Source organism: Rhineura floridana, chromosome 7, assembly GCF_030035675.1.
Source record: "Rhineura floridana isolate rRhiFlo1 chromosome 7, rRhiFlo1.hap2, whole genome shotgun sequence".
NCBI lineage: Eukaryota > Metazoa > Chordata > Lepidosauria > Squamata > Rhineuridae > Rhineura > Rhineura floridana.
In genome coordinates, this window is record NC_084486.1 from 51,144,072 (window position 1) to 51,156,740 (window position 12,669).

A 12,669-nucleotide genomic window follows, 5' to 3' on the forward strand; every position below is an offset into this window, starting at 1 on the left:
TGCATTGAATTTCAGTTTATTCACACTCATCCAGCCTATCAAAGATTTCATTCGCAGACAACCCTAACACAATTGTGTATCACCAGCATAGTGATGATGTTGTACTGCAAATCTTTGGACAACCTCACCCAGTAGTTCCAGGTAGATGAAAAGCATGGGTTTGCAGAACTGTGTAAGATTATTCTCAGCACCATACTCAAGGAACCATCCTACTGCAAAGAAAGCTTACTGCTCACAGTACACACCAGGATTCTTAAATACCACCATGGTTTATGACATAAAAAACCCCTAGCAGAATCAAAAAGGTCATGGTCCCCTCCCCTTCTAGTATAGATCATAAATCAGGGCAACAAATTCAATGTATAACCCAAACCCTGCAGTGTTCCTCAACAAACCTGGAAGAAGGCAAAGCCTGATATGCCCAAGCAATATACTTTGAACAGTCTTCTTTCAAGTGACAGAAGATGTAACTCCTCCCATTACATTGCCAGGCTCACAAGCACTAATCAGTAATATCTCCACAACATAATTAGCAACAAATTAAATGAACAGATTAACAGCTTTAATCTAAATGAATAGATTAATAGTTAGTAATAAACAAACTAAAGGCAGTATTTGTTGTGAGCCAGGCAGAAGGGTCAAAGACGAGTCAGAAGATGAGGGCTTGGACTGGGAGCCCCAAGAGGGGGGAGGACAGTCAGGTGGACTTGCAGGGCACCCCAATCCCCATCTCAGACAGTACTGTTTCTCCTGCTCTTGATTTCCCCGCCGAAACACCACCTAGCTCATTGGACGCTCCCCAGCAGGTTGTGCCCCCCCATCTCTGAGATGCAGATGGACACACTGGACATTTCCCCACCCAGCACTGCCCAGTTTCCCATGCCCGAACTGACTGTTAGGAGCCCCCTGCATCAGAGGGGGAGCCGGAGTTCAAACCACCTTCGCCCCATATGCGGAAGCACCAGTGGTGGAAAGTTCAACAGGCAGAGTTGAGGAGGAGCCTCCATGTGCATGCACAATCCAAGCCTACTTAAGCTGACTCGGGGGTGGGGGAAAAGCCCCACTGCTGAGTCAACATCTTAATGCCGCGTTAGCATGCTCAGTCAGTGTTAGTTTAGGGCCGAGGTTCCCAGCAAGCTTAGTTAGGTGAATGAGACACACTGCTTTCGATGTATCCATAACTTTAATAAAAAGAGAAAAAAAATCAGACTTGTCTGTGACTTTCGACGACGGGCAGGACAGTATTCAACTAAATAATTGTACTAGTGCAAGGATTAGTGCTAACACAATGGGAGTTTCCCCCTTTCCTTCTCCCAACTCACGTGTGCCCTGTGCTGTCTCCTAATCTGCTCTGGAGAGTAGGAGGAAAACAGAATAGATTTAGGGGGTGCATGGGGAGAGAACAAGGAGAAATCCTTGCACTGATGGAACCAGTGAGTTTGTGCTCCATTGAACACAACCTTAATAGTTAACTTAGCAGTAGAAAGCTAACAAGTAGCACAACAGTTGCACAATACTAATTAAAATGCAAAATCATGCACATCACCATTTTTTTAGAAAAACAAGTCTAGAAACATATTGCGCAGGACTAAATAAAATCTTTAATTGAAGAATTAAGATAGATTTTGGGCATCATTGAGAACCTACACTCATCTGGATGAATAGAAAAACTGAAGGGAAAATATTTTCCCCTCCAGCCATTGCATAAGGCTTAACCCAAAAACCAAAGGGCATTCTTCAACAGCACAACACCTTCCACCAATAAGGTATCACCGACTCTCACGGTGTACACAACATAGTAAAACAACAAGGCTCCAACAGACAACCCAAAGTATCCAACTGCTAAAATTTTCTACCCACTTGCAAAAGACTTCTCAGATGGATGAACCAGATAGATAATCCCTTTTTGAATTTCTGCCATTGATTAAACTTCCAGATTTTAACCACCTTTCCTGGATGAGCTCTTCACAGGGCAGTGTGGCCTTCTTATGTATACTTTGGAGTTAGGAGGAATGTGAGTAAGGGGGAGACAGCACTCCCCTGAGCTGTGTCACTGCCATCTCACACAAGACCAAGACTGAAAGGCATGCTTGTGAATCATTAATTTTAGGAACGGAAGGGATAGTTGTTTATATATTATATAGTTCCTTTACTTTCCTTCTGCCACACCTTATCCTTAGAAATCTTGCCCAGATATCTAAATATCATTATTAATATCAGCTTTTCCCAACCTAGGACCCTCCAGGTGTTGATGGACTACAACTCCCATCCTCCCTTACCATTGACCATGCTGGCTGGGGCTGATGGAAATTGTAGTCCAAAATAGCTGGATGGCACCAGGCCAACATATTTAAACTTTTTTCCAGTTGCAATTTATCCCCATCTTAGAGAACTTACATCAGTGTCATTGCACATTTATACTAGAAAACACTTGAAGTTATTTTCTCCTCTTTACTGGCACACCTACAAACTTCTTCAGTAATACCACAACTTTTGTATTTCCTGTTCAGTGGCTTTCTTCTTTTCCATCTGCTCTTATAATTGATCAGACACATTTTGCAAACACCATCAACAGTAGCCAGGTTTTTAATTTTCTTTCTTTACTGTAGGCTATACAATAATTCATGAGGATTTAATGGCTATTAGGCCACGAAAATGTTCCTGGTGCCCCTATTAAAACTATACATTAACTGAAAGATCTTTAACATAGGTAAAATGCTGTTTTATAACTAGCATATTTTAAGACACTTAAAACTATTTAACTGACTTTAGCTATTAACCTGTTACATTACACCACGTTTTAGATGAAGGCAAAACAGGTTTAGAAATTTCCAAACCAAAGACAAAATCAAGATTCAAATTCCTCTTTAGTTATAAAGCTCACTTGGTGGTCTTAAATAAGAAACTCTCTCAACAGAAAGATATACTGTAACATAACCAGCTTAAAACATGGCTGTTTACAAAGATTTATGCTGACCTGGTTGTTTATTGCTTGTCTTTTTCTCCTGTTTTTAGTCATGTTGATTGTTGCTTATTGAAAGTTTATTGTTCCTGCCCTCAGATCTTTGGATTAAGGGCGGGACATAAATATTTTAAATTAAAAAAAACAAATATCCTGATCACTTTTGGAAAGGGCCGATAAATTTTCTGAGTTCGGAAATTAGTCTTAGATGAGAAAGTCACCCAGCAATCTACATTAGCCAGGTGGGAAATATAGAAAAACAGCTTTATGAATGAGTGTTTCCCTTTTCTCACCTTTTCACAAGGAATAGGGCTATGGCCACCACTCTTGCAATAGTCAGTTTGGAAGGAAACGATTAGATAAGAGTAGTTCAGCTGTAACCATCTCCAAAGTTGAGTTGTAGCCAACACTGCACATGTGGAGTTCTGCTGGTGCAATGGGACTTCCTCTTCCTCTCCCTCTCCCTGTATGCTCCTGAGGGTCCTCCCAACCTCTGGAACAGATTTTGGGGGTCACTGGGGGTGCAGGGGAGAGAAAAGGAAGTTCCATTGCACAAACAGAAGTCTGCTGCACTAGTGGAGCAGCAGCACTGGGACAACCCAATCTTGTGTGTCTTGATCCTTGCTGCAAATGTAACTCTCAGGCTCTGTAACAGCTGTTGTTGACGTTTATTGCATTGTTTTGGGGGAGACTTAATACAAATCAGAGAGAGAGAGAGAAAGAACAAACATGCCAGGTGCTGCTGTCCACAGAGCAAGTTAAAGAAGTCACATACCTTTTGTAAAACATCTTTTGAGATCCTTTTGCAAGGAGAGTGTAAAGGTTTTGTTTCATTGCTATCCTCCTCATCTTCCCATTCTTCTGTCTTGTAGCACTGAGAAACATTGTTCCGTTTCCTGCTAGTAATGTCTTCCATCAGTGACAGCAACCATTTGTCATAGCCATTGAGTAGAACTGCCTATAAGGAGTGCACGGTTTTAGCCTTCTTCAGATTGTAAATGCCTTAATTTCTATGAAACAAATCCTGTTCTACTAGAGTTATTTAAGGAACAAAATTCATGGATCCCTAGGGTATGCTTTTTCCTTCTCATTTCAATTATATTTCTTATAAAGTTGCTGCACCCTTGCCTGTCATAACATTTAGAAGACAGCTACTTTAAGTTTCCTGTCAAAACAGTGAATTACCTTGGAAATAACATCTTTTAGTGTATTCATAAAGTCAGGGTTTATTGTAAAGTCTACAGCATAACAGTCTTCAATCCAAGTCTGCAGAATGGTGAAAGTGCGGTGGTATATTTTGCTAAGTAATGAACAAGATTCCAGGCTTGAACTAAGAAAAACAGAAAGTTGGTGATTAAATGGGCATTTGAATATATCACCATGTATAATAATTTTGAAATATTTGAAAGGATTATCTGTCTCAGCTTATTTTTTCAAGAACATAAACAATAAGTGTATTTCCCTGTGTTAGAGTTTATTGAAATAAGAATGTATTCTTTGGCCAAAAGGAAAAGCATTCAGTCAAGAAGAGAGCTCTTTAACTTTCAATTGTATTTTGTAAGAAATTTTATAAATCCCATGTAAGCTAACTTAAATGGATGTTTTTAGTTTAAAAATAAAGCCATCATTCACAGTTTTGAAGGAACAAGGAAAAACTACTTACACAGCCATACTGATCAACTGAAATGTATCAGAGTTCAACTTTATTTCAACACTTACTTGGGTAATGTGATTCTGATTCTATCAAGGAGAAATTGCAAAAGTTCTTCTTGTGAGCAGAAATATCGAAAGGTGAAGAGGAACTGCTGTACATAGCCTTCTAAAAATGCATTTCTGCAGAGTACAAGGGAAAAATCAATTTTGTAAGCTCAAGTATGTTTTCTTGGAAAAAGGCCAGTTCCCAGTGTAGATCGTTCACCAAGGTGACCAAAGCAGTTTCCATCCTATAACCCAGCCTGAAGCCAGATTGAAATGGATCTAGATAATCTGTCTCATCCAGAAACTCTGGGAGCTGAGATGCCATCACATGTTCCTATAGCTTGCCCAGGAGTGGAATACTGGAGACCAGCCAATAATTATCCAATATGGCAGGATTCAGGGAAGGCTTTTTCAATAGGGGTTGTACAATTGCATCCTTTAGGCATGTTGGGACCCTGGCTTTCTGTAGGAAGGCATTAACCACTCCTTTTACCTACTCAGCCAATCCCCACCTGGCCTTTTTAATGATCCAGGAGGGGCCAGGATCTAGCACACATGTGGTGGCCCTCACCTCTCCAAGAATCCTGTCGATATTCTCGGGCTGTATAAATCGAAAAGTGTCCATCAACACTAGTCATGCAGGAGCCAAAGTTACATCCACTGGGCCTGTATCAACTACAGCATCCAAGTCAGAGCAGACAACAATTCCCCCTTGCCCCCATAGTTAAAATGATAAAAAGAGAATCTGGTTCTCCATGCCTAAACTTGGGGGTGGGAATGGTTGAAAGGAGGTACGTTAGCCTGGGATTGATTCCTGCAGTTTTTTCCTCTCTTTACTTTGGTAATGTGAGAGACATAAACCCTTATTTGTTCTGCTTCAGAACCACTCTCTTTTCCGTGTTGGTTCCTGTGTAAATTAATAATTTGTAGGCATGTATTTGCACTTTTATTGAATATATTTATGACACTAATTTGGGACAGGAGGACCCTAAAGATTTCTGATCTGAACTCCAGGTAGGACGGCATTCATCCTTCTCCGTAACTGGAAAAAAGGGGGGAGGCCTAGCATGCAGACACACAGAGCTCCACTATTTATTGTAACTGTGGAACAATTTTATGTGCCTTCTGACACTGAGCATTGATATTCCATCACCACAGGTTTCCCCATGCGGCATAAAATGCATGAAGCGGCCTTGAGATTAGAATGCCTTCTCATTTCCATAAGGCAGTGGGGTGAGAACAGACATCATTTTTTTGTGGGAAGTGTAGAATAGACTGTACCTGGAATAGAGATATGCCATCAGCCCAAGTGGTGTTCCAGCTTGTAGATTCCTTGGCTGACTTTGATTGACATTACCCTGGGCTCTATACTGGGTTTTATTTATATTATAGAAAAGGAGCATACAGTCCAAGGAGCTGATGCCCGGAGTTTCACTTCTTGCCAGGTTAACAACTGTAAGAAGGTTGCATGCTTCAACTCCCCATTTCTCTATATACATAATCTGCAGCAAAAGGAGACAAGGCAGACAAAATGGTAAAAATGACAAGTCTCTTCCAACAAAGATAGGGTGAGGGAAGAGACACATGGGCACTACCAATTTACAGGTCATTAAGCATACAAATACTGCATGCACATATCTTCACTGCACCCACAGAGGTCCTTCTGTGAGTTCCTTCTGTAGCAGATAGCCCAGTGACCCGATTCTGATAGTGGACAACCAGATGTTTCCAAAGAGCTGCTCATTCTTGTGTGGCTAAGAAACAGAACTCAGAATGGGGCCATGAAGGCAAGGGGCTGCTTTTCTAAATGGATGGGGTCAACCAGGGGTAGGAAGCAGGTTTAATCATCAACTTAATGGTGTCTTTTAATTCTAGCCCCCCTTGTGGTCACTGCAATATGGGAGCACTTTGCACATAACCCACTTGTCAATAGTAACAGGCATCTTGTCTCTCTCATTCTCTACCTCTATAACATCTAGGAAGAGAGAGACAGTTCCTCTACAATCACCTATTCTAGTGACTGTAATTTCTTTTAACTCTTTTTAATACTAAATTTTAAATTGTTGTAACCCACTCTGGGACCTACTGGTGAAGGGGAGGTAATAAATACTACTAGTAGTAGTAATAGACAGATGGGGTTTCTAACATTTCTGACATACCGATGAAGAAATAGAAATAACAGCTTGATGCTCAGTAGCCCCTATTCAGTTTTATGGCACTAGGTAGGAGGATGGGGAAGAGGGAACTACGAGAATGGTGTTGATGAAAAGGTATCCAATTCTTCACACTAAAATACTAATGTTATTTTGGACACTTGTATGTAAACCTCTACTTCCAGCTGCATTGATACAGAAACAGTAGATACCCATTTCTTATATTTAAAAAAATATGAAAGAATTACCTGTAGATACTTCTTCACCAGTTCAAGAAAATGTACCTTTGTTTTCATTTCTTCTAGTTGTTCCCTCAGTTTGGGTAACATACTTTTCCCTTCACCACCTCAAGATTTAAAAAAGTGAAATAAGGACCACTTTGTGTCATCAAAGGTGTGCAATTGCTGTAATGTAGCTCTTAAATTTACAAGTTACAAATATACCTTTGCTTCTTCTCTCCTTATGAGACAGCCTCTGGTAGAATTTTATACTCTTCCTGTAATTTTTTGTCTCAATCATTATCATCTGTTCAAGTTCCTGGTGGGAGGGGCAGAGGGAAGTGAAAGCAATCTCATAATAATGCAAAGGTTTTACTGAAGAGTTCTGATAAGCAGAAGCTGGTTGCAAAAAGAACAATCCAACAATAAATTAATCAGGAGGCCTGGTCTTGCCAGTTATAAAAGATAAAACTAAATGCTGTCACATTTTTATTGTGTGTTTTTAAGAGTCAACCATATAAGTCTGGATCAGACATCACAATGTTGCTCTAATTTACCAGTGGTTTATCAAACCAGGAGCTAAGTAGTGTTGTCGTGCATTCCTAGCTACCCATCTCTCTTCTGTGACATCTGATTATAACTGTGATTGTAAGGCTCACTCCAAACCAGGATATGCAAAATCAGTTCTTGATTTGGAGTGAGCCCTTAAACCACCATTGCCAAGCTTGGACATCACAGGAAAGTGTAGTATAATAAACCAGGATATCTTCACGAAAGTCAGGTATATGAAAGAAAGGAGGGAGGGAGCTTCCAATCTGCTAAACCATGGGTATTGGAAATGAAATTATTTTTCTGAACTGGGCAGTTGTCTCATAGGTACTAAACCAAATAATTTAAACTAATTTCAGCACATAAAAGGTACTTAAACACTCTTAAAATGCTTTGATGAACAAAAGTATTTTCATTACTATTAGGCACACATCATTTAATCTTTTTAATTATTTTTTGCAGGAATAGAAATCTATAGTTTGCTTTGAATTGAATGTTCTGTTAATTGAAGCAGACTTCAACAAAAGGTATGAAAATCAGGATGAATGGAACAAAGTATTTATAAAAATATCTAGGGACAATCAGGATTAATCACACAACCCAAAACAAGGCCAAGTCATACAGCAAATATTTTGTTTGTTTCTGTTAAAAATATTTGTATTCCACATTTCTATCATGAGTTACCCAAGGTAGCTTTTCACATTGTAAGGGAATATTTTTGCTGCTTGCTTAAGCACCTTTTGCCTGCAGGTTCTAAGTGACTTGTCAGACTGCTATCACCTCCTTTCCCTCTTTGAAAGAAACAATTAACCGATGAGAGAGTTTCTTCTCACAGATTTATAAAAATAACAAAAACACTCTTAAACCTGAAATATTACTGTATACAAATATTAAGTAGGCCTATTGAAGTTAATGAAGACTATTTTAGAGTACACATTTCTTAATCCTGCAAGGGAGATCTGAATGTGCAGTTGGTGGGTATGTACACCGTGATGTGAATTCTGTTCTCTTTATGAATGCATCTGATGCGGACCAAGATATGTATTCCCATTTAGGGTTATTAACAGATTACAACAAATCATAATCAGATTGGGGCTGTAGTTTTCCCTTGATCGAGCAGCAGATCGCTCTTACAGCATGGAAAAAGTTAAGTGGAAATAATCATTCAGACCATTCCCTGAGTATTAAAAATAGTTAGTCAAGTAGTAGGAAGGAATCATGTTAGGAAAAAGATGACACAGAATGTGTCACTTTCTCTGATGTATACTTTCTCTGCCAAGCTCTCTGGATGGTGATCTTAGCATGCACATAAAAACAAACTGTATAATTGATACACTTGCAGTTATATAATAAAACTCAAGGTTGTATTCAACTAAATCCTACTCAGAGTAAACACAGTGAAATTAATGAACCCTAAGTAATTCATATCTATTAATGGATCTACTTTGAGTAGGACAAGCATTGACTACCACCCTGAATGTTTTACTTATTTCAACTGGAAATAATCAACAAAACACCGTAGTTAATTCTAGAATCAGTGACTTCTTAAATAAAACAAGAGGAGCTTGATGGGGTTGTGTTTACCTTAAATAGTAGTGGCATTGCAGTATGGCATTCTATGTCCATGTGTAAACTGAAAGGCATTTTGTGAAAAAAATGAGAAATGGGAATTCAGCCAACAAAGCCAAGAGTAAACCAGTTTTCTTTCAGGTTAACTCAACATAAGCTTTTGATCAAATAACATAAGGACCATCTCCTCTTGCCTGATGAGCTAAGTTTTCCCTGAAGCGAGAGATGCTTGAACACTAAAATTGTTCTGTTTCTTTGATAAGAACACAAAGTGATAAGTGAACTAAGTTGTTCTTGAGAATAGGCTTTGCATTTAAGTACATATTCAACATCCAAAGTGAAAGATTTTCAATTCAAGACATGTCCCCCCAAACCATGTCTCTCTTACTTACTTGACCTCTGCAGGGAGAAAATTCTATACCAAGAGCGTGCTAGATTTCTGTGAGCTCGATTGCTGGAATTGTAATAAAGACTACACAAAATCCTTTATACTAGTTAGTTGTGGAAGTCTAGTAAGCAATTAGGAACATAAATGAGACAGCATTTCCAAAAACAAAGATTGTTGTGACATCTTAAAGACAAACACAATTATACGGCATAAGCTTTCATGGACTGATGTCCACTTTGAGGCATGAAGTGAAATGTTAGTTGGTCAAGGTATATAAAGGGAGTTGAATATCAACTCCCACTGAACAATTTTGTTCTTTATACAGTATATATATTGACTGAGTTTTCACTTCATGTGTCTGATAAAGTGGGCTTAAGACCACAAACAACTATGCCATAATAAATGCATGGTATTTAAGGCACCACAAGACTCTTTCTTTGTTTTTGCTGCAAGGGACTAATATAGCTCTTCCTTCAGAAGCATTTCCAAAATGTCTGTTTCTCTTGCAAACAAACTTCTCAGCCTACATATTCAGGCAGAATAGTTTAGAGCGCAGTCTCATAATTCTTCTTCATGTACACTAAACATGCATAGAGAAGTTCCCTGCACCAACATTGCTCATGATACTGTGCAGACTACACAACCTAAATGGACACATATCTGTACTACAAACGGATCTTGAAATAGTGTGCACAATAGCCACTAGAAATCGGAAGAAATGGAAGAACACATCCAGTGGTTTAAAATCATCTATATGAATGCTCCTTGTAGAAATCACATGTCTATGCATGCTTTAGTTTATCTTTGGAAGAATTAAAATACATTCTGTATTTATTGTTCCACATTACATCCTAAAGCCAAAAAAGTGTGCATACATTTTTTCCCATTCTTGAAAATCAGAATACATACTGCTTTCTTAGCATCAATGTCTTGAGTTTCATTAGCTTTTCGCTTTCCAAGTTTTCTGATGTAGCGGTGTACTTCCAAACTAAAACATTCTGAACCATAGAATGCACTGCTCCAATCAGAACAAAATCCACACAATTCAGAAAAGCAGGGAGAAGAGGTGTAAATATTTTCCTCCATCTTTGCTGGAACCTGATCTTGTTCTTGATTCTCTTCTGGCAAGCATGGACTGAGGTAACATTTATTGGTCTGCAAGCATTCACCATCATCTTTTTCTATTCCAACTGTAATTTTCTGTGATTCAACTTCCTTTTCAGCATTATCTTGTGGAAGGTCATCTCCATCTGTGCCAGCAACAGAAACCGCATTTATGTGAAAAACCATGCGCACCAAGTTTCTGAGAGCAGCAATAGTCACCGAGCCAATTCTCATAAGAGCTTTCATTATTTTTTTATTTATGTATAGTGGCAACCTTCAAATTTCTTCATGACCAGACACGCACATGCCCTTTCCCCACAGGAGCACAACTGATCTGTACATTCTACACTGTATGAGGAGAGGACATTCTGCATAGCCTTGACTACAACCGTGCAAAGGTTATAAAATGACTTTTCCCAATGCAGTTTAAAGCTGCTTTGCTCTTGCAGCTGTTATTTATTGAATTTATATCCCACCCTTCCTTCCAAAGGAGCCCAGAGCAGCAATGGTGGCCTTATATTACTTCTGCTGCAGGTTGTACAAAAATATTACAATCATCTGTTGTTCATAATATTGTCCTTTTTAAACTGTGTTATTATTTTTGCTGGAAATCACCTTAAGCTTTGTAGAGGCAGCATACAAATAAAGAAATTTAAACAAAACATGCTACTCTAGCAAAGTGGTTGCAGGATGGATTTTGTCCAACTTTTCCACTACAGTCTTATAGGTAAAGTGGGGATTTTATTGTGATTGAAAACATGGTATTCTAAGGCATCATAGCTATCTTTGAATAGCAATCAGTAAAAGGGAATGAATCTTTGTAGCATGTAGGAATGGATGGATCAGTCGACTTCCAGTCCACGTCACTTTCATGTGTGTTCACCTTTAAGTATACTGTATCCTGTTCCCACATTAATCTGTGATTTAAAAAAAAATCTGCTTGAAAATTCACTTTTATATTTTAAAACATTTTTAATAAAAATACATTTTCTTTCAAACTCATTTCTAAACATATTTTCTCTCAAAAATAATCATTTCTAAATCTATTTCGCTATTTGTGAGTCAAAAGCAGAAATTATGAACATCAGGAAAATGTGAAATCGAGCGGGGAAAAAGCTTAGAATAGAATATTTCTATTAGTAGAATATTTCTACCATGACATTTATAGCACTCAACTACCATCTTCCCAGCACACCAGTGGAGAGTACACTGACACACACAAAAACATTTTAGCACCATAGGAAAAAAATCTGCATGGTCCCTCAAGAAGGCCATAACACTGGATTAGATTTTTTTATGGAGACTACTTCTGCCACTGCACCCAAGCTGAGATAATCAGCTAAGAGCATAATTTACTACATAATCTCTGCCATGCAGCTTGATGCCATCCACAGTCTCAGAAACCATAGTGACATCATCATCAATGCTGACAAAAGAGATGCTGTCATCATTATGAACAAAGCAGACTATAAAAGGAGGATAAGGCACAACTTTCCAACACCACATTTTACAGGCCCCTATTCTCAGTTCCCACTGAGGAATACCAGAAGGAACTACAAAATCTGATGAATTAATTTCCTATAAATATGCAAGAACAAAGTGGTACAGACAAACCTGAGGAGGCTTGACTAAGCATTTTCTATCTGCTACCCAAAATACATGAACTAGGCAACCCTGGGTGCCTCATATACTTTTGGGCTTTGATGCCATCACCACTGGGGGGTCTCTACTCTCAGACCATATGTCACCAATACTCTTAAGTTACATAAGGGATACCACTGACTTCCTGAGGAAACTACAGTTCATTTACCATCTCCCAGAAATCACATTAACTACCATGAATGCTGAGACCAACTACCAAGATGGCCCACAAGCCATCAGGAATGATATTCCTGATATGTGCTACAGCACACCCAATTACCAAACTCTGCCACTCTGTACTCATCCACAGTTACTTACACCATATCTGTTCAGATTCATCAGATACTCACAACTTAATAATTTACACCAGGCTTCCTAAAACTACAT

The 12,669-nt window shown here is 38.8% G+C and overlaps 1 protein-coding gene across 5 annotated transcripts in view; it reads right to left on the minus strand.

Moving 5' to 3' along the window:
• KNDC1 (kinase non-catalytic C-lobe domain containing 1) overlaps positions 1–12,669 on the minus strand; it is a 104,108-nt gene that overhangs the window by 16,716 nt on the left and 74,723 nt on the right. For all 5 annotated transcript variants that reach the window (XM_061635588.1, XM_061635590.1, XM_061635589.1 and 2 more), the window contains 7 exons: positions 10,447–10,787; positions 7,257–7,350; positions 7,062–7,159; positions 5,942–6,162; positions 4,682–4,795; positions 4,148–4,292; positions 3,738–3,920 (listed from right to left, as the gene is read on the minus strand). In XM_061635588.1, the coding sequence (XP_061491572.1) occupies positions 3,738–3,920; positions 4,148–4,292; positions 4,682–4,795; positions 5,942–6,162; positions 7,062–7,159; positions 7,257–7,350; positions 10,447–10,787 (1,196 nt within the window). The remainder of the gene's footprint in view (positions 1–3,737; positions 3,921–4,147; positions 4,293–4,681; positions 4,796–5,941; positions 6,163–7,061; positions 7,160–7,256; positions 7,351–10,446; positions 10,788–12,669) is intronic.